The sequence below is a fragment of the Acanthisitta chloris genome, unplaced genomic scaffold, assembly GCF_000695815.1.
Source record: "Acanthisitta chloris isolate BGI_N310 unplaced genomic scaffold, ASM69581v1 scaffold5614, whole genome shotgun sequence".
Taxonomy (NCBI): domain Eukaryota; kingdom Metazoa; phylum Chordata; class Aves; order Passeriformes; family Acanthisittidae; genus Acanthisitta; species Acanthisitta chloris.
Window position 1 is genome coordinate 9465 of NW_008668635.1, and position 22311 is coordinate 31775.

The 22311-nt window shown below is 45.3% G+C and overlaps 1 protein-coding gene across 1 annotated transcript in view; it reads right to left on the reverse strand.

The window, feature by feature from the left end:
- Nucleotides 1-800: 800 nt before the first annotated feature.
- LOC103800587 (PERQ amino acid-rich with GYF domain-containing protein 2-like) overlaps nucleotides 801-22311 on the reverse strand; it is a 55521-nt gene continuing 34010 nt past the window's right edge. Inside the window, 21 exon segments of the mRNA XM_009072968.1 lie at nucleotides 801-2517; nucleotides 4245-4392; nucleotides 4610-4821; nucleotides 5271-5425; nucleotides 5713-5918; nucleotides 6024-6227; nucleotides 6842-6964; nucleotides 7545-7781; nucleotides 8948-9106; nucleotides 13649-13810; nucleotides 14580-14680; nucleotides 15141-15238; nucleotides 15813-15920; nucleotides 16560-16648; nucleotides 17027-17193; nucleotides 18972-19131; nucleotides 19810-20000; nucleotides 20445-20645; nucleotides 20723-20882; nucleotides 20970-21142; nucleotides 21145-21156. Of these exon segments, the coding sequence (XP_009071216.1) occupies nucleotides 2450-2517; nucleotides 4245-4392; nucleotides 4610-4821; nucleotides 5271-5425; nucleotides 5713-5918; nucleotides 6024-6227; nucleotides 6842-6964; nucleotides 7545-7781; nucleotides 8948-9106; nucleotides 13649-13810; nucleotides 14580-14680; nucleotides 15141-15238; nucleotides 15813-15920; nucleotides 16560-16648; nucleotides 17027-17193; nucleotides 18972-19131; nucleotides 19810-20000; nucleotides 20445-20645; nucleotides 20723-20882; nucleotides 20970-21142; nucleotides 21145-21156 (3134 nt within the window). The 3' untranslated portion in view covers nucleotides 801-2449.

Here is a 22311-nt window from a genome sequence, read left to right on the forward strand (position 1 = left end):
GGAGTTGTTCCTTCCCTGCTCCCCAGCTGAGCTGGAAATCAACAGGCTTTGGCCTGTTTGTTACATGGCAGAGAGCAGGCCAGAATTAGCCTGTAGGATCACACCATTACAAAAACAGAGCCAGACACCTTATATGCCAAAAAAGAAGCCATTAAAGCAAAGTCAGGTTATCAGCCTAAACATGTACTGTTCTCTGAGACCCTGGCCAAGCATCATGCATACTGACTTCATGTTCTTTGTGGCCATGGGAATGGCAGGAGGACATTTATCATGAACTCCGACTGAGATTTTTCCACACAAAAACAAGCAGTAAGCAGAAAAAAAGGAAAATAAATCTAAAAAGGGAGGCCCTACAAGGTGTCCATGTGGACTTTAGGCTGAGGGGAGAAATCAAACCTCTCATTTAGGGCAGTGAATGCTGGAGTGGGTGGGGTGGCCATGACTGGCAAAGGAGGCTCCATGGCCGAGTCTGTGTTGACAGAAAACCAGACCTGGCTTGATCTCCCCTGCATAAACAACACGAGCATGAATGCACATGTTTCTGTGCAGAGAGGGGGGGAAATTAGAGCTTTCTTGTCAGAATTTTCCAATATCAACTTACTGGTGTTTATTTGAACTCTTAAATTATCAAGTAGAAAAACCCACAGTATCTCTCACCAGGGAAGGTACAAAGCAGCAGTTGTTCCACACCCTGTGTACTTGCTTGTCATTCCTTGAAAAACGATGCAAGTCAATTTTTGGGTGAGTTTTAGCACCATCTCAAAACTCAGCTTTGACAAAAGCAAGCAGAAAGTTTTCTCTCAGATATAATACAACCAGGTTTTATTTAAGTTCTCTCTTTCCCCCCCCCCACACTGGCAAAAGTTCAGAGGGAGGTTAAAGTTTTGTAAACATTTTAACTACCCCTCTTCCCCCTTTTATGAATTTACAAAGCAAAGGAGACACGGAGACCAGATTTGCAACAGTTCCAAGTCTCTCCATGCTATCGGATCCAAAAACTATATACAAGTCTGCAGCAGTCTCTGTATACTTACTGTACATGTTTGGGGGCAGGGGGGAGAGGAGGAGGAGACCCCAAAAAAAATTAATAAACCAAACAAAAAAAAAATCCAAAGCCAAACTGCTCTTGAGCAACTCGAACTGTTTTCTTTAGGCAGTGATGACAGAACAACAGACACCTTTATACAACTCCACCAAAACTGTAGTGCATCTCCCTTTGCAGGTTACAACCCTCTGGGGACGGGAGATGGGACTGGGGGGGGGGGGGGGTGCATTTGGCAGTTTTCCTTCTTTCTTTCGTGGTGTGTGCATGTGGATGGGTGGAGCAGGGAAGGTGGTGTTAATCTTTCAGTGAGAAAGGTTATGACTCCATAAATACTTAGATTATGGATCCCAGTAAAGGTGCATGAAGTAGTTGAAGGTGTAGGAGATAAGCAGGGCGGTCACTGCACACAGCTTCATCCTCCAGAGTCCCTCCACGACGAAAGGGCATCTCTGCTCGGTACCTAAGCACTGCTTGAAACGACAACCAGCTGAGACTGCTGGGTACGTGTCTGAAAGCCAGTGTCCACCCTCAGACTACAGATCCACACAGTACAGATCCCACTGTCTCTTAAACGAGACAAATTCGCAGGAAAAGAGCTCAAAATAAACTGGTCCTAACCCTCTGAAGGTAGCATTTAAGGGGTAAATTCAACCTGAAAGAAGAGATGCCACCCCCCTTTTTTCCCAGAGCAGAAGTCCCCATTTGTCCAGGAAGGCTGGAGTACGCCGAGAGGGAACTCCACCAGCTTCAGCATCACCACCTAACGAAGACAGACTCGAGCTTTCCCTCCAGAAATAATGTGCTGAGAAGGGCTGGCAGGGGGTGTGCAACTTCAAACCAACCCAAGCTAAACTGCGCCCGCCGCCCTCTCCTGCCGTCGCCAGTTCTAAGGTTAGCTTATGAACGCAGCTCCTGGCCTGGACAGCACCTCTTGCCCTGATGGAGCGCCAAGTCAGTATCTGTGTGGCATTTTGGTTTTGACCAACATCTGTTAACCACAAACTCTCTCTCTCTCTCTCCGTGTGACTGCATTTGTCGGATGTGGTAAGAGTAACCAGGAGAGGGAAGCAATGGTTTGCAGAATCCCAACTGATTTTTTTTCCCCAAGTATGTCAGCAGAAGGAATCACAGCACAGTGAAAGCTTGCTGCCCAGATCAGCCTCGTTGTGAACAAATAACTCCCACCCTCCCAGGACTCCAAACAAAGTCCGCTTGACTCCGGGCTGACAGCAGGAACACCACCTGTGCAGTCCTGGGCAGAAAGTTTGCCGGGGCCAGAGGAAGCAGCCTGAGATGATCCTGTGATTCGCTGTGAGGCGAAGAACGCGTGGTGGAGAGCACTGTGTCCAAAACTGAGAATCCATGGTTAACAGATGCAGGAAAAGCCAGTTGATCTGCACATGCTCAGTAGTCTTCCAAAGTCTCTATTTCTCCCATATTGAGTCGCTCTGACGAGGCATTCACTGAAAACCCTGTGAACCAAGGAGGACTGGTGTTACCAACACAGACATGTGGCATCAACTGCAACAAACCACGCCAAAGATAAGGGGAGTCATTCATACTGGGTAAAACCTCAGTGAAACTCAGTAATGCTAGAGATAATTACCCAAACTGCTCTTTTTTCCCTTAATAAATCAAAAATAATCAGCTATATATTTAGATAAGCATCACTTGGTCTTCAAAAACAGACCAGAACTGTTTTCAACTTCCATCTAGAGTACATCATCTGCAGAGCCAGCCCAAGGCACATCTAGGCCTGGTGGCAGCAGCTTGGAAAGGAGTGCGTTTGAGTGAAGTGGCACTTGGAAGTGCCTGCCAGCACCTTACTCACACGGTCCCAGAGCCAGAAAGAGACATTTTGAAAACTCACAATACAAATGTGGAATCATGCTCGACAGTGCAGAGGGTGTGAGCAATTCTGCCCCTTACTTTACAGTCTAAATACCTGTACTTGTGAAACCTAGTGGAAAGTCCATCTATCTCCATGCTTTGTTTTGGGGTTTTTTTAACAATCTTCTGTCTCAGGAACACAAGATGACAATGTACAAAGTTATACAGGGCCATGCAGGTGCCTCAAGATGCACCCAAACTTCTACCCTATCTTCTAGCCCTAAGTGCTGGGGGCGTGATGTATATGAGAAAAGCATGAGAAAAAGCAAAAGCACTTTCAACAACGAAAAAAATCCAATGTATCATATGCAACTTTCCTACTGAAATCCTGTTTTTATGGCTGCACCCACCCCACACGGAGCATGAGAAAAGGGGAGGTTTTCCTCTGTAAGGCTACTGAAGAGGGGGTTGACATTTCACTGTCTGGAGCAGGCAAGGCAGGCCTGCCCTGCGCTGGACCCCAGCCGCTTCCCACGGCTGTTATCCTCAGGAGCCGGAGCGCAGGAGGTTCCGGAGAACTGTCCTGGCTCCCTCTCATGGCACTGGAACGAGCAGCACCAGCACAGCACACACGGCCCGGGCAGGGCCCTGCTTTCCTCCGGCAGCAGCACAAACGTCCACGTTACTCGGCAGGAACATGGCAGCAATGCATCACACCCCACAGGGCTCATGTACCTGCACAATGACCTTGTATCTTAAGGGCCACTCTAAAGAAACCTTTCCATCAATGCTACAGGGGCTGCTTAACCGCTTTTCTCACACAAAAATTAAGATAAAACATAGCAAGTAAATGAATGAATAAAGCACTACTACCTATGTCATCTTCTCCCCCGCCTTCAACCCAAAACCTGGGAACACTTCAACCTTTGCCATCTTTCCTAACTAGGGCGTTAGCTCCTGTAAAAAGGTGGTAAGAGTAATGACAAGCTGCAGGCAGCTGCCCCTCATGCAGGAACAGAAATGTGCTTTTCTTCAAAGAATGAATTAGCATTAAATCCACAAAATAGGCACAGATAACTCACAAGAGGCAGAGGCAGTTTAACTGCCATCCCTGAACCACCTAAGGATCTCCAGGTAACAACCAAGGTATCAAAGAGGCCTTGGCATGGGTGGAAGTTCTTCCAAAATTTACCATGAGAGCGGTACAGGATTTTTCAAATCATTAAATAACACTGAAACAGATTCTAAAGACACTTCAGCTTTTCTGCACAAATTCGATACTCCCACTACAGTCAACAAGAATTCTACAGTCCACAAGACAAACCACCACTGCCAAATGAAACACTGATTTCCAAAACTGGGAACTGACCTAACAAGCTGGGATCTGCACGAACCATCTTCTGCTTCTTCTTTTTCTTCCCGCTCTGCACAGCCTCGAAATTGGATTGCTGGTTGTTGCTCTGATTGGTCTGAAAGACCGAATGTAGCGAACTGTGGTTCATCCCCCACACTGAATCCTAGAAAAAAAAAAGTCAAGGACAAGATTACAAAGCACAATAAAGTTGGGTTTATTTATACAGAAAGCATTCAGAGCACCCAAAGCATTTCCTGGATAGGCACGCAAAGACACTGCTCGATCTACAGGCCTCAACTGCTTTACTCTCTGCATTTTACACAACCTGTAAAATCCTGCTCACCAGCCCAGCAGAAATGCAGGCTCTCCACACTCAATACAGTCTCTGTACACTCCTGAGCACCACAGTGAGTAATACCCACCTGCTGTTGCTGCTGTTGCCGCTGCTGACTGGCCTTCTGTTTGGCACGGCGCTCAAGAAACTGCTTGGCAAACTCCTTGGCCTCAGGAGTGTCTCCAAGGTAGGCTCTGATGTAATCATGGACCTCATAGGGAGACTCCACTTCCTTCAGGAAAGAAACAAACGTGGGAACTGCAAGAAGAAGACAGAGCATGAGAGAACGCACACTGACATGTGAACATAACGCATGCAATAAACAAACTTCAGAGTTCTGTGTCAAGTATTTGCTAATCCAGCAGCCACAGCAAACAGCTTGACCTTCCAAGTTCCCTACAATACAGCCCTATCATGCAATGCATGCTGAAACTGGATCTTCATCCACCTGCCTGATAATGCTTGCATGACCACCAGAACTCACCAGCAGGGCTCTTGGTGGCAGACTTTAAAACTGTTTCCAATCCCCACGGGTTTGCTATAGTTAGGACAATTGCAAAAGATGATGCAGATGGTTCTTGAGGCCACTATTTACTGATGACGTTTTGGTGAATGCATTGAAAACTTTACTTTGATGTCATTACTGTCCACTCAGAACTCAGGAAACAAACCACACAGTGTGTCTCACATTCCTCCCCACCTCTTACCATCTAAGTTGTTGGCTGTGTTAAGTGCATGAAGCATCTGTTCACACCACTGAGTGAATCCATCCTGGGCTTTATTAACCCCCTGGAATAATTTCAACAGCTTCTCCTCTTCTTCTACCTTCTTATTTTGTCTACTTGTAATACCTACAGATTTACTGAGGCAAAGAAAATGCACATATTAGATCATAAAATACCAGACTTACCCACAGTACAGTGTACAGTGCAATGTTACAAGACTCACTATTTTACAAGATGCGAACATTTTCTAAGAACCAACTAATTTTTTTAACAGATGACAAAAATTGTGAATGGTCACCTAGGAGCTATCAAAACAGATACTGAGTGACACAGGAAAAAAAAAACCACATGATGCTGTAACTGGTAAGTGATCATCTCAGGAGTGGTAGCCTTTCTTTGCAAAAGCTCCTTCCCCAGTTCCTACCTGAGGCTGGCATTGCTTTTGTTTTTATTGGTTGAGTTACGAGGTCCCACTTCCTTCACTGCATCATCCCAGAAACCCATGTTTGAGTTTTTGGTATCAGCATTGCTCCAGATGCTACTGACTAGGTCAGACGCCCACTGGTTGCTGGGATTAGTGTTTAGGGAGCCCCACACTGAATTCCCAATGCTGGTGTGCAGGTTAGAGTGCTGTTGAAACACAACAGAGAGATCCTGGTTATTAGCACCAGAGCTGGCAGAACAGAACACACACGGAGCACTGTCACATGCTGCCTCCCCACACACCCTACGTACCGTGGTACTTCTGACTCGGTTCGGCTGCTGGTGCTGCTGCTGCTGCTGTTTCTGCATCTGCCTTGCCTCCTCCTGCTGTATCTCCAGCAGGGACTTGGTGGTGCCTGTTGGTTTGGTGACATTACCCCAGCCTGACAATTTCTGCTGCTGCTGCTGCTGTTGTTGCTGGAGAGCCTTCATGAGTTCACGCTGCTGACGCCTTTGCTATTGCAAGACCAAAGTGTTTGTCCAGACTTTCAGAAGTTCATTACTATTCAAAACGTCTAGCTTGGAAACTGGTTTTAAACTGATTTAATTTTCTTCTGGAGAAGTCTCGCAGATCTATCATTTTTTGGGCCATTAAGTTACACCCAAAGGGGAGACACTCAGTACCCAGTAAACACAAACTGTTTACTGACCTAGGACAGACTAATTTTATCAAATCATGACTGCAGCCAGCTAAGCATTTGGGGTCTTGGAAGAACACCTCCCCTCCTACCACCATTTGTTCTCCTCAGCTTGCCCCCTTGCTCTGCCCTGATCTTGTGCATATCTGCAAACATATTAACTACAGATATGCAATAACTTTATCCTGTTTCATAAACACATTATACTCCTAGGTTTAAGAGGGTGCAGTCTTCCTTCAGATACTTGTATGAAGAGGCTATAAAGCCTTTCACACAAGTACTTATTGAACTGAAAGAGGATTTTACTCGAGCTATGCTATTTCAGAAAACATTCCTCACCCTCATCATCCCTTCTACCAACCTAAGTGACAGCCAAGCAGTCACACAGCTGAGTCCACTCTAGTAATTTAAACTGTTACTATTAGTACTTACCTCTTCTCGAAGCTGCCGTTCTCGTTCTTCTTCTAACTTCTGGATTTCTGCCAACGACAGTGTGGTCTGGGATTGACAAGCTCCTGAATTTGATTGCTGACCCCATGTTGAAGATGAAGGGAGCTGGGCCAAAACAGGCATCATCAAAAATTACAACACATTTTAGGGAATACTGCTGGAGTATAATCATGAAAAAGCAGCGTAAGCCCAGGGCAAAAGAAAGGAAACCTTTAAAGTTTAACAAAAGCCTGGAAAGTATAAAATGGCATAATTAAGTACGCGAAGGCACAAAGTATAAACTGTGCGTTCTCTGAACTGCCCTCTGATGCATCATAGTCTACGGCACAATACACCCAGAATATTGTACCATAATTGCATGAAAACCAGCAGTTTTCATTTCAAAGACTCCAGGAACTCCAGGCTCTAGACCAGCCCTTGCTCACTGCAGCAGAACAGACACCTGTACCCATCAGTGAGTCCCTGCCCACAGCACTCCTGCTGGCTTTTCCTCTTCAGGGTTTTTTTTCTTTTTTTAGCTTATCTTCCTCTTCCTTAAACCATCACCTTCACACTCAACTATTTACCCTCTTCCCTCTCTAGCAGCTCACTCCTCACAGTTCTGCCCAGGCTGCTGCAGACTCCAGCCGTGGCTGTACCCACCACAGCGCCCCGGAGGAGGAGGTCAGACTGCAGCACACATTACCTTCATTTGTGCAAGTTGCTGCTGCTGCTGCTGCTGCTGCAGCCGCCGTAAAGCCTCCTGCTGCTGCTGCCTCTGCCTCATGATCTCCTTCTGGCGCTGGAGTTCCAGCTCCTTGCGCTTCCGCTCCTCCTCCTCCAGCCGCTGCCTGGCTGCCTCTTCCTCCATGCGCAGCCGACTCTCCTCCAGCCGCCGCTGAGCCTCCTCCTCTTCACGTGCCCACTTGGCAGCCTCCTCTTCCTTCCCAGGACACACAAACAAATCTAAGTCAGTTTAGCGAGATTCAAAATACTCCTAACTCTGTGGGATGGATATTGTGACACAACAGCAAGAGGTCTGCATATCTGCGACCCGTGCAGTTTAGTTCACTCATTTGCCTTTGTGTTTCTCAGGCAAGAAAGCTCAATAATGTAGTCCATATTCTCTAAAAAGACACATTTCCCATTGCTCTGCCAAGGAACTTCGAAGAGAATGGCATCCCCTTAGTTCAGACCAGCTGATTTCATGAGTTTCCTTCTAGGAAATATGCACCCTTCAGTCTGAGCTTCTACCTGCTCATACTGAAGTACTACTACACACTCCGTGGAATAAAACTTGGCAGAAATAACATGAAAGAAGAAACAGGTGACAAAGATGCTAATGTTTACTGCTGTTACTCCATGCTAGAGTTGCAGAGGAAAAGATGCTTCTGTTAACAAATGAGGTTACTGTGTGGTGGGACACAAACAGTGATGAACATCTTATAAGGCAGGACCCTGAAAAGGAACTTTTAAATACCAACTGGGAATTCTGACATGGACCTGGAAGTTAATGTGAAGCCAGTCACGTGTCAAGATTAGTTTGAGGGACTGTGACAGAATTAGGGGGCTGGAAGCTCAAGTTCCCCAATATGGACTTCTAGTGTTGACCCCAAGGGAAAAAAGCCCCTGTTAAGACTAAGACAAGAAAAGGGAAGAAGAAAAGCTCTAACTCTGGCAGTGGATATGGTCTTGGCATAGTACTGAACGACTGGCAAAACTGATCATCTCAGGTGATGCTAAAGGCAACAGCTCTGCAGTAAAGGCCCCGAATGATAACTGAAAACAAACTGTTGTTCTGGTACCATACTCTGCCTTTCTTTTGAAGACAGGAGTAGAAGTACCATACTGCAAAGCCATTCCTAAAGCTGCAGGAGAACACTTGCTCAACCCGGATCTCTTTTCCACAGGGCAGATGAGATTCTGATTATTTTGACTGAAATCAGGATACAGGTAAACAACCTCTTTTTCATTCACTTGACACTGCCCACAAGCTTCGTTTCCATTCACCAGAACTGATGGTCTCTGGGGCACAGCTGAGTTCCAAAACCAGTTTTTTCTGGCAGCCTCCAGAATGACATACAACAGGTCCTTTCTGCCACTTTTCACCTGTTTACGAATTAACTCCTCCCGCTGCCGTCTTTCCTCCTCTTCTCTTCTTCTCTCTTCCAGTCTCCGAAGTGCTTCCTCCTGTTGTTGTCTCTCCTCTTCCTCCCGCTGCCGCCTTAGTGCAATCTCCTGCTCTCGCTGTCGCCTCAGGGCTTCCTCCTGGAGTTGGGAACAGAATGTCAGCCTATAAATGCCATTTTACTGATAAGCCACATCAGAACACAGATTACAGCACTGTTTGGCCAAATTGAGAGCCCCATGAAAACCTCCCTAGCTTCAAGCTTCACTCTGCATTGAGCATTGCAGACCCACAGGTTAACAGGTTTTTGATGCACTGTGCATCTTGTACATAAATTATGTTAATCAACACACACATGGAATCATTGCCTGTCTTTAGTTTAACGAACGGTGTTGGGAATGACAAAGGGTGAGAGTCCTCCTCCCACTAGCAATATAAATATACACACCTATTTGGTTTAATGTGTGGTTTCCATTAATTTTTTTCATCTTTCTTTTTTGGTGTCAGCTCTAAGTTGGAAGCTTTTCCTACTTCTAGGAGTTTCTGAACACTACAATACTCAAGCCACATCTCCAGACACCAGAAAGCAGCTGATGCAGCCTTAGGGACTTAAGGAGCACTTAGGGACACGGTGACTCTGAAGTCCCAGAGATGTGGGACACAAGGAAAGGGCTTTGCCTGGGCCATGCCTACACTATCTATGGGCAGTGGAAGTCTCCTGAGGCTTTGATTTTGGGCTACCCTAAATTATTTACACAGCTCCCAATAAACATCAGCACCCTTTCCTACTGCCCCAAGACCAACATAGCAGACATTGGTCTGTCCTGCTACTTGCACTCTGTGGGAATGGGGCACGAGCAGCCTTTGGTTGGCTTCCTGCGTGCAGCTCCGTGGGAGCACATCTGTGGAACTTTTCCCCAGTTCTGAATTAGCCTTGCATAAAACAGCCTTGGGTTTTGCTGCCTTGTCTGACCTCTGACATCCACTAACTGAAATTAAGGCCACCCTGTCTGTCATCCCTTCTATTTTCTCTCCATTTTCTGACTTATCCTACCTAACTTACAGACCCTACTTTTTGGGCAAGAACATCGTAAAGCTATTAAATACCTTTTCCGTTCAAATGACCACTACTATGCAATCATACTCTCACAAGCTTTTCATAAGCAATGCATTATTCACAGGATGAAGGGGGACTAACTGTGCAGCATGGACGTAAATTCTGAGCTCGGATCAATCAATGAAGCTAATTGTGAAAGCTAAGACCCTTTTATTCAAAAACCTTAATGTACACACAGCACATATAAACTGCACTACAGTGTCCTGAACAACTGGACCAGGTTTTTCTCTGACAGTGCCTAACCTCAGATGTCTGCAGCAGAACTGTCAGCAGACAAAGCATTTCTATAAGCAATCCTAGGGCACTGAAGAGCTACTGGCTCCAAGCCAACAGTTCATTCATACTCCTGTACATCACTTAAGTGGTGTAGTGCTAAATGTGAGTGCAATAAGTGGTGTTCTTCCACTAGCCGGGCATAAAACAGTAGCCCGCGAATCATTCTCATTGATCAAGTCCTTGATTTGTCGTAATTCACAAAAACTTCAAGCACAACACCTGAGCCATTTCTGTAACTTGGGCCTGTATCTGTATTAATTGGACACATGCAGTCAAGTCACAGTAATCAAGTGTCCCAAATACAAGTGCTGAAATTTCTGCTGCTTGTGTCCTTTATTGCGCAGCCTGCGCAGAGGAGGTTGGGGCTGTGTCTCTGGTTTGACTGGAGACCACAGCCCAGGGTCTGGGCTCAGCAGCCTAGCTGCCAGGCTGAGGAGCTGTCACTGACAACACGCAGCACCCGAGAGAGACGGACAAAGCCACCAAGGCCTCCTATGTGACAGCAGTTCATTAACATCTCTGCCCTCCTTCGCCTTGGGAAATGAGACTAGCACTGCCATTAAGAGAACTGTAGGCATGCCAGGAGAGAGACTGCTGAATGACAGCAATTAAAAGACTTCTCTCCCCTGCAGAACTGGAGACAAACAGTGCTGTACCAATGTGAGGGGAAAAAACTAAATCCAAGATTACAAAAAGCTGGGAACCACATGGCTGAGGCAATTCTTTTTTCCTACTCTTCAGAGATATAAAAAAGGTTGTCTTAATATTTACTTCTGTTATCTCCTTATTATTTGATATCTTTGTTTGAACATGTGACCAAAGCTATTCAAAGTTCTCCAGCTTTCTGCCCCTGACTTGTATGGGAAACACTCAATCCCTTGACTCGTCCTGCTCCCACGTTCACGGCTTCCTGCTCCGAGAGAATCCCAGTGCTCTTCAGCATCTTTGCTAATAATTGTTTTCAAGCACAGATCTTGCTGCACAGATTATTTCAGATCTTTTGAAACGTCTGCAAGATTACAAAAGACTCTTAAGCAGCAATCACCAGTTTAATAGACTCTGGATTCTTAAATAAATAGGGAATTTTTTGCAGTTGGTGACACCTGCAATTCTGCTTGTCTATGTAACTATGGCTTACAAATCTTGTAGCTCTCATCTTTGAAACAGGTATTTGAAAGGGAGCACTGAAGACATAACTCAAAGAAAACAATTATTAGCTAGTTATTAAACCTCAAATTTTGTTCCTGAAAGCAATCAATCAATCAGTACAAAGCAGAAGGTATCAGACTACAGACAAAGAAATGCAGGAGCTACACAGGTTGAGCATTACTGTTTGCAATTCCACAGTGCAAAGTAATTGACGAAAACTATTAACATTTGGTATGACATTTCATCCTACAGAATTGAATTTCTATTAGTTGTTTTTTATTTAGAATTCACCATCAACAGCATATTTACTAACCTTATATACTAGTCTTTTATGCAGTATTACATCAAAAGCCTTCCTGAAGTCCAGGCAGATTAAGTCTACTGCTTCACCCCTCTCAGCTCTCACTGTCATCTCCTCAAAAGAAGTTAATCAAATTTGTTAAGCATCATCTCCTCTGTATCAATCCATGCTAATAAATCAGTTCATCCCTGGTTCTACAATGCCTTCCAGTACAGAAGTCAGATTCAAATATTTTCAAATACAGAACACAACGTTATTTTCTCTTTCCAGAGAAGTGCTTAAACTCTGTTACCTTTTCAGACATTACTGCTCAGAATTAAGCATTGCGGCAATTATTGCATTGGTAATGAACTAAGATACTTGCTGTTACTGCTTTTTAACCCCGTTCTGCTTCCTCATGGTAAACAGTTACTTCCCATGGCATCTCAGAAAGGGAGAGTCAGATTGTTTACTACAGAAATCCAAAGCGAACAACAAAACTTTGGAATTTAACAGACATTAAGGTATACACAGTAGCAAAACTGTCAGATTGAAAAGAAACAACCCAAGTTTATTTGAAGCCACCATGGATGACACACATTGAGTTACCAGGTGATCAGCTGAAAAGTGAGTTGTTGTTATTAACCCAGATCTGAAGCAACCCAGCTCAAAAGTTCAACTTTGAGGCCATTATTGCTTCAACACTACAGTCAACTTTGGCCTTGAGCAGAGGATGCTTTCCCACTGCATAGCAGAATGACCTCCTGTGCACAAAGCAGAGACATCACAGCAAGGAGCCACTGATTCCCTAAGACTCCGTGAAAGCGACTGCACATCATCCTGTGCCCACTAAACACATCTTCAGGGACAGAACCCCAGTGAACTGAGCCCTGTGACTAACTTAAAAATAACCTGAACTCTGGAGGCTTCCTCCAGTGTCTGGTCCTTACACCAGCTACATGCCCCACAACTAAGCACATGGAAAATACTGTGAAGGACAGAAATATTTACTACTTTTGCCTGTTGTTCATGTGGTAATTTACAGAGCATTTAATGACCAACTCCTTACCGAATAAGCTTGGTGATGTGCTTGTATTTATTCTTCACATGCAGAGTGAACTTTAACTTCTACTGTCTTTCCCTTCAATGACACTTAAGACAACTAAACTTTCTTGCATACAGAATTCAGACGTAAACACTAGAAGTGTCAACCTAATAATGTCTCTGCTCTTGAAAGATTAAGAGCATACTACAACTCCTACGTTCATTCTCCTACTGCAACACTGCTCACGTAATGCTTTTCAGCAGATCTGCCTGACCAAACTATACCCCTTCCTTTCCCCAATGCCAACTCGAGGAAACAAAGCTGACAGACTACTATCCAGATATTCATCTATTCAAAAAGATTATTTACTAAGTTAAAAAAAGAAAACCAGGGGAAAAACGAGCTAAATGTTACATCACATTTTTCCCCACTAAAGCCCTCTACCTCTTACTCACTTCCCACAGCTGCCCAAGCTCCACCTGCTCCAGGACACACCCTGATCAGGACACTGGACTCCATGACATTGGCATGAAAGAGTTGGGAGGGAATAATCCACATGGAATAAAGCCTCTCTGCTCACCAGCAGCAATCTATCTTCAAGTGAACCATCAGAGCCCATTTCTCAGACGGCAATTTGGGCTTTAAAACTTCAAATCAAGTACAGGAGAACCATAATTTCATATACTCACATGGAAAACATTAGAACTGTCTTCACACACATCTACCAAAGATTAGTTAGATCCCACAGGATTCTTAAAGTGAGTTTTATAAAGTATTATAATGAATTACAGATTAACTACATTGAGGAAACTCACTTGCTTCCTGCGGGCCAGTTCTTCTTCTTCCCGTCGTTTCCTCTCATCTTCCTGCTGCCTCCTAAGTAGCTCTTCTTGTTGCCTCCGAAGCTCCTCCTGCCTTTTCCTCTCCTCTTCCTCTCGTTTGGCCCTCATTTCCACTTCTCTCCTCTCTTGCTCTAGCTACAATTCACATAAAACTATACTCAGATGCAGGTAACGTATTCCTACACCATTTCTTAGGGCAACTCTGCTGAAATTATAGCAACAGCGTAAGAGGTGAGGCCTCTGACAGATGCTCTCCCTTGACTGTAATTCTACCTATCAGCTGGCTGCCTACTGGGGTCAGGTTCCTGAAATGGTCCAGAATTTCTGTTCTGTAACAAAGCACCAGTTCTCTAGTCAGTCTTTCTACACCAGCTCCTCAACATCCTCTGACTTCAGCAGCTAGTAGTGAGTTGCTCTGCAGTCATCATATCATCGCTTTCAGAAAATGTGCAGAACCATACAGGTTCAAACTCACAAAAATAATTCAGGATTAGAGTAAGTGTGAAACAAACCCAGCAAATAGGAGTCTTAGGATTCCCCAAACTGATTCTGATGAAAAGAGAACAATCACCTGCTCCCACTCAGGGTTTGGCATGGCAGCTCATCATGATCTCAGTTTAAAACAGAGGTGGCTAAGTGAAGAAGTTTTGACCACAACTGTAGAACACAACCACTATTTTCAGAGGTCAGTAGTCCCTCTGACAGCAATGGTTTCCAAACAGCAGTCCACAAGGATTTCATAACTGGCCTTTTTAACCCCTATTCTCTTAATGGTGTTTTCCATGAAAATCATATAGAGTGGCCTGAAGACTGAAGAGCTCAGAGTCTTCCACTGGCTCAAGAACCACAGTTACACTGCAGAACAGCAAATCCCAACTTCTTAGAGTACAAAACAGTTTCTGACCTTTGCAGCTTTGGCCTTCTCGAGCTGCTGAAGTTGTTCTAGAGCTGGTCCCTGAGCTGCAGTATCAATGGGCAGATCCCAGACACTGCTTCCTTCCCAGACTAGACAGTGAAGAAAACAAACATTGACAAGCAAAAATAAGCACATCAACAAAACACAACTGAAAGGGGAAAATCTTACGTATGCTGTTACTGTGTTTTATGAACTAAAACCACGATAACACATTAGTCAGTAGAGGGCCACCTTATCATCCTGTAGAACAAGGCTTGCCCGTGACTGAAGCAAAGCTGGGCCTCCTACAAAGTTCTACACAAGAACCAGTTACTCAAACTCCTCCCATCAGAGCAGAACACCCTTAGAACACAACAACCCCTTCAGATCAAGGCTTCCCATAACCATAAGGAAAATTACCATACTCTTCACAGGTCTCAAATGAAATTTGCACTGTAAGCTGGTTCAGCTAGAAATACTGATGCCAAAAAGGGAAAGATCACCTAAAAGATGCTGGCTCTTAATGCATGGACTTTTTTCAACAGATCTGACACAGGCGAAGCATCTTACCTGTAGGCTGTGAAGCTGACTGAAGTTCCCATATTGAGCCAGTGTCCGGCACTGACACGGACCTTGTAACAGGGGGCATCATGTTCTGTTCAGATATTCTGTAATACCAACAGGAAAAGTCAACATGCCACTTCCAGGGTGAGGAGTGCTCTGAACACACACGTGATTCAGCAACTTGTAACATACTCCTTTCCTTCCACACCTCTATTGAAAATAAAAATGTGATGTGGACAACACTAATTGCTCGCAGAGTTCTTGCTGATCTCAACTCTGCTGCCAAACCAAGGACTAGGACAGCTCCTGGTACAGCTTTGCATTTGCTGCTTATAGGTCAGTTTGAGGAACAAGCATCTAGTACTGCAGAACTCAACTGGCAAATCCACTGCTACCAGTCCAACACAATTGTCCAATAGGCAATATTTCAACTGCTAAGATTTTTACTCCGCATTTCCATAAACACTGAGGCAAAGGCTACATATATAAAGTACTACCGACATCCTGCAACTGTTTCATGTTCTTATACATATTCATATTCTCAGTCCAATCTTCAAAACATGTACTGCTCAAACACAAGCAAACTTGACTGAGATGGACTGATGAGTAATGACTATCATCATATACAAGTCAGAGTACAGGAAGAGTGGAATTCAGCTCAAGTCTGGACTAACTCACCTCATCTTCAGGGCCTGGAACTGTTGCAAGAGAATAGCGAGCTGCTGCTGCTGCTGGGAGGAGAGGGCTGCCTTCTGCTGCTGAGCCAGCATCTGAGCATACTGTTGTCTTCAAAAGAGAAACAGAGAATCACTGGTATTTATACACTTACGCCCAAGCTTCAGATAGATTCATTCTCCAGGACTAATGCCCGCTGACCTATACAATGGACATGTTAAATACTAGAGGAAACCACAGAATGGGGCTTGGAAACAATCAAAATGCAAAAATAAAACCAACTGGCCCACATGAGCAGAAACAAGTATCTGCTCACCCTCAACTATGGTGCCTGGGTATTACCACCCAATGTTCCTCTTGTAAGCTGTACAACACTACTCCACTTTTTCCATAAATTCCATACAGACAGCTCAGATTAATCTGGCTTCGATCACTGCCCACCTACAATCAATCTCTTCCCCAGTATGTCAAAGCACTGCCCTTGGCTTATCAAATCACAAGCTGACCTATGCAGCAGGTCTCACTGGAGCAGCTGTGCAGGACAGGGAGGGGACTCTGAGCAGCATGCCTGAGGCAGCACCCCCCACCCTAACCCTGCACATGGTCAAGTCCCTGGGGTTCGTGGAAGCAGCTACTGCTGTTGGAGGTGCACTCCCAGCACCACTGCCCAAGGAAACAATGACAAGCTAAACCCAGATGACCAGAAATGCATAGTGTAACACAGCCACTGGAAGACCTCTGAAGTCTTACTGTATTAAAAGATGCTGATACTGGAGGTGCTGCATTTGGATCAGAGCCAACTCTTGTTGTCTAGTCAGCCGCTCTTGGTCCAGCTCACCCTATGATTAGGAATAAAACATTCCATTTTAATTATACATATATAACAAGAGTAGCACATTTCAAATGCAAGCAAGGTAAAAGTTGTGTTTTGAATTGAAGACAGCAAAACTTGAGAGTTTCCTAGACAGAGATTTACAAAGCCTGTGGCAGGGCGAGTGAAACGCGCAGCCCGGTCCCTATCATCAGTCCCAGCCTGGGCACGGCCAAAGGAACAGGATTACACTGAGTGTCTTTTCTCCTCTTACACAGGCAGTTTAACACCCAGTTCAACTTCGGTGTCAGAACACCTGCAATTCCGAGAGAGCAGCTGACACCTACATGATTCGATGTCCTTTAGTGACAGGACTATCTGAACATGGTGACTGTCACATAATTACCAGATGTGGAAGTGGTGCTGGGCCTGGAGTGAAGGGAACCCTGCCCCACATCTTCATGATGTCTCCGAGTGGCTGGAAAGTCTCATCACAGGCTCTCTTAACCAGCAGCGACATTGTGAAGTATCCAGCCTGGAACCACTCTGCCATCTCCTGGTTACTGAATGGACCTGAAACAACATCAACCAACACACGGTGCAGGCGAGGAGAAGTGAGGTCAAGTTCAGCATGTTGGAAACAAAGAGCTCAGTGCTGTTTAAAGTCACAGCACGCAGCATCAGGCACTCCTGCTCGTCTGACAGGCTCTACCTTCGGGGCTGGACTGTCAACGCACACACCTACATCTTCAGAGGGGCTGCAACACTGCCCCAGAGAGCCTCATGCAAAGTGTCAGCTCCAAGCAGCGGAGCCCTCCCCAGCCAACGCCCCCAACACCTCCCAGCAAAGCTCCCTGCTCCGGGCTCAGCATCAGGCTGCCAACATCTGCAACTCCCACTCTGGACCTCAGCACTGTCCACTGACTCACAGTGCTGCTTTTCCCCACAGACACTGCACAGACAACTAAACAACCTTAGCCTGGTTCAGCTCTTGCTGAATCAGAGTTCCTATGTTTAGAGAATCTTTGCTTATGGAAGTTAGCAGATGAGCAGATCCACCTCCAGGTGGACTGTACTTTTTTATATAATGAGGAGGCCAGTTCTTTTTTTTCTTTTCTCAAAAATCTATGCTGTTCCTTCTTTTCCCTGAGACAGACTTCAGTCACTCTGTTCAAAGGAGAGCTCTTAAACCAGCTCTACATACCCAAACAGACAAAGCCAGTATACAAAAAATACTATTTAAGAGTAAGAACCACAAGTTTTGCAAAAACATTTTCTGAAAAGAAAGAAAGTAGCTCTAGAAGGCAATTCTTCCCAGAGAATATGAAACCACCAGAGGTTATTCCACAAAAAAACAATTCTGTGGGAGTCTTTACTTCTGGAGGCCACGTTCAAGGAAGTACTTCCTCCAATAAAGAAACATTAAGATCACCCCCAAGCAATAAACATCCAGCAGGGGTAAAGCACACTGAGCTAATGAAAACACCTGACAGTTAGTATCCTTTAAGCTTAACAGGGTGAGAAGAAAACCCTCAATGTGTGCAATACCCACAGACAAGAGACTGGCACAGGTCTCACAAACAACACCCTCACAACTGCTATCTGGAGTTCACGCCAAACAGCACAGAGTACAGCCAGGCAGGAATTCACTGCAACTGCCTTTCTGGGAGGCAGATAAGCAGCTGCTGAAACAGAGCCCCGAGACTTCCAGAAGAAAATACCTTCTGAAGGCACAGATGCAGATAGCTATAAGGAAAGGCCTGCTCCAACCTCCATGGCAAAAAAAAGGTATTTCTTACGCAAAAACTGCAAGCACAAAAGAATTTGTTGCACGAACTAACAATGCACTGGCTGCAAGAGCACTTTAAACTGTGATTCTGTGAGAGAGCTTGTGGATACTTGCTTTCTCTTTGCTCTAGATTCTAAGCAAATCACACATCGTTGAATACTCAATGTCTTCCAGCTGAGTCTAGAAAACTGATTCCAATGCTTCTCATGGATTCTTCAACAAGCTGCTGGAGTAGTCACATTCTGAGTCTGTTTCTACTGCTATCTGGAAGTCTGAGTAACTACTGGCACGAAAAATTGGTTTTAGTCTAACCTCAATTTTCAGAAACAAGAAGTGATAGCAAACCTCAGCCTTGATAAAGCATAAGCTCTGCACATTCAGCATGCTGAGCTGGTGGGGGCAGCGATGGGTTGAAGATATTTTCAAAGCCTAATTCTAGAGAGGTAAATTCCCTGTGCTGCTTTTGTAAAAACAAGCACCGGTATCTGCTGGTGGTAACCCTGTGAAGAACTCTTAACAGCTCCGTGAAACGAAAGAGGAAGCGTAAAGGGCACAGACCTACCCTGAATTTCTCCTTGTGGATCTTTGTAGTACCACTTCTGCATGGCTTCATGGAACAATGGCACAGAGGAACCCTTTGCTCTGTGCTCTTGAATTTTTGCTGCTAGTCTTTCGTCATCAAGGGCACTGTCCTGCAGGTATGCCACCATTTTCTCTGCTTGCTGCAGAAAACATCAAAACCAGCAAGGAATACAAGAGTTAGATGATGCTTACGGATTTGAAAATGACTGTGCCAAATACAACCACCTTGTACTTACTACCCAGCACTTAAGAGTGTACCAGGACTGACAGGCAACCCAAGGACTGATGTAACTGCAACATCAACCTGAGGGTCTGTCTACCACACTGCCAGAATCTCAAACAAGCACAGTTCAACTGCTTAAGCAAAGCTTTAAAACATCTTGCCAAGAAGGTCCCACGAAGTATCATGGTGAAAAATAAAACAGGCATGGGAGCACAAGCATGGAAAAGGCTCTGCATCATAGCAGGCACTAAACATTCACAAACAGTTCTGTGCTCCATTTATGGGTCTTTTGCTTGATTTGCTGGTTTTTTAAAAACATAGTGGACATACTGTTCTATGGTTTCTCAAGGCAAATGATAATGCTACTTCACAGTGCCTGCAAGCACTAGAGACTCTAGCCCTAACTCTGGGTATAGTCCCCTCATCCAGAAACAAACCTGCGTTTGAAATAACAGAGACAAAACAGCTTTCAGTACACACTCCGGAACGCAAAGTCTCAGCCGCATTTCTGATTTCATGGGCTTTAGATATTTTTTGCATTCCACACTTGTCAGTCTCACGGCTGTCAGCAGCAAAGGAACGTGAGGAATTTTACCTGCTCTAGGTGTTTGAGGCCCTCTTCATCATCTGGGTCAGTGGGAATGTTGCCCATGCCTGGAGCAGCTGTGACAGGTGTTTGAACCGGTCGCAGAGCAGGATTTGAATTGGAAACAGGAGGAGAAAGGTGAACAGAAGCAGTTGCATCTGCAGAAATCTGTGGCAAAGGTTGAGCAAGAGAAGCCAAATCTGAAGAAAAATGTGAAAATTAATTAATGATCTTTAACATATATTATTTCAGAACTTACTGTAGAGAACATTTGACAGCTCAAATTTAGCACCAAAACACAAGTATGTGCTGTTCACAGCACAGGCACCCAACCTAACCTCAAGGAACAGCTTAATCCCAAGAGTGCAGAACTCGGCCCATTTCAGCGCATCCCTTGCCCAGCCCCACGTGCACACACTGCAGTGAGGCACAGCCACGGCCCCACGTTTCTCCGGACTGTAGCGCGGCGTGAAGCACCAGTGCACGCCAGCATTGCAGATGGCATACCCAACAACTCCTGTTTACAGAACAGCTGGTGAATTCCAGCTTTTCATCACCACAATCCAGTCCTTATCTCTCAAGAGACCACGACAAACCACAATGAGCAATGGAAACTTACTCAGTTTATCTGCCAGGTTCATTACCTTTCTCTCTGTTGGATATTTTGGCTGGAGGTGTATTCTCCGTTCGAGTCTCTTTATCTTCTGGTTTTTCTGTTCTTTCTGGCACACACTCTTCCTTCCTCTCAAAAAGGCTTGCCTGCAGCGGGTCTGGGGGCTGAGATTTCGGTGGGGTGTCCGATCTGGCAGCCGGAGACGATGCCTGGGCTGCTTCTTCCACAGCTTCTGTAACAAGGCATGGCTCTAGGTAACCGAGCTAACGGAAACGCCGCGTTGCTGGTGGCACAACAGGTCTCCCTTACCTGCCGCTACTCTCTCCGTTTTCTCCCCCTCCTTCTTGGTCTTCTCATGATCTTTGGCTTCTTCATTGTGGCTCCCTTCAGAGTCAGATCTTTCTTCCCCTTCCTCCACAGGTCGGAAGTCCATCTCCTGTTCCTCAGGTATTGGCTCCTTCTGCACCTTCTACAAAGACAACACAACCATCCATAACCCACCCGACATAACGTGACATTTACTCAAGCGGCCCAAGGGCCCGAGACAGCGTTTCACCTTTAGAGAGAGAAATGCGCCAGAGGAGTCAAACGTTCCCATTTCCTCTTCCGCATCCTCTAAGCACCACTCCGGGAGACTGTCCCTGTCGTCGTCCATGCTGCCGCTGCCGCACCGCACTCGCCGGTAGCCCCGCTCATCGTCGCGGTCACGGAAGTCGAACTCGAAGCGGCGTGCTCCCGCCAGCCTGCGGAACGAGGGAGGGAACCTTACCACACAGTCCTGGGGCAGCGGCTCACGTGGGAGGGGTGGGAGACAAGGTGACAGCAATGCCCCTACAAGGAGCGGTCCACCTATGAGCAGCCAACTTCAAGCACAAGGGAAAGAAGTATCCTGCCAATAAGCAGGAGCCTTTCAAATACTGCCCACTGTAGATCCCCACACTCCAAATTGGACTGTGAGCACTAAAAACTATATAGGGCTAAGAAAGATGGGCTACATAATCTAAAACATGCTGGAGCACCAAAATACAACCAGTGCCATAAGCTGCCATCCAAATTTACTAGCCACCATTGATTGAAATATTATTTGACACCTTTACATGTGTAATATTTTATATTTTCCTCTAGGCAATCTGCAGAAGCCACATCCTGAACAAAGAGCCATGCTTTCTGCCTCCTGCCCTCAAAGATGCCTCTGTAGACACACAGGAAAAATGGAGTGACAACTGTTCCAATACCTTTGAAAAGGACTGGTGAGTCTCTTGAACAGTCATTTTTAAGCCATGAAATGCCAGAACTTGGAATGGTAAGAAGGAAAATTTCCAAAGTCAACCATAAATTTTACATTCACAAGATACCTTCATTCAGGCAAGCTTAAAATCCTCCACAACAATGCTCCCTAACTGCAAAGCACCAGCTGGGAGTGAAAGGACTGCACACAGGTTTGGCCTGCACCAGGAGCTACCTTTATCAGAGAGCTGCAAAGCAGAAACAAAACACTTTACATTTCAGTGCTTTTAGTGGTGACTGTTGCCCTCGTTGCTCTCGGGATCTGCAATCAGTGCAGCATCACTGCACCAAGTGGCTACCGAAACCAAAAGTCACTGTGCAGGGGAGAAATGTCTTGTTTCGTATGAGTGAGAAATATTTCCACAACACTCTTACTAACCTAAGTATCAACACTAATGATGCAGAAATCCACCTTTGTCTCACAAACACAGGAAATGTAGAACATTAGGAACTTCAATCTTGTATTTTATCGAGGAAGCACAAACGTTAGGCTTTAACACAGCCAAGTGCCAAAAGTACTTATTTGCAAAGAATGCCACTGGGTAACTTAATATTATGCTTCCAGTTATGGCTTGGAAATAAACTAATAATCAACTAATATTTTTCACCTG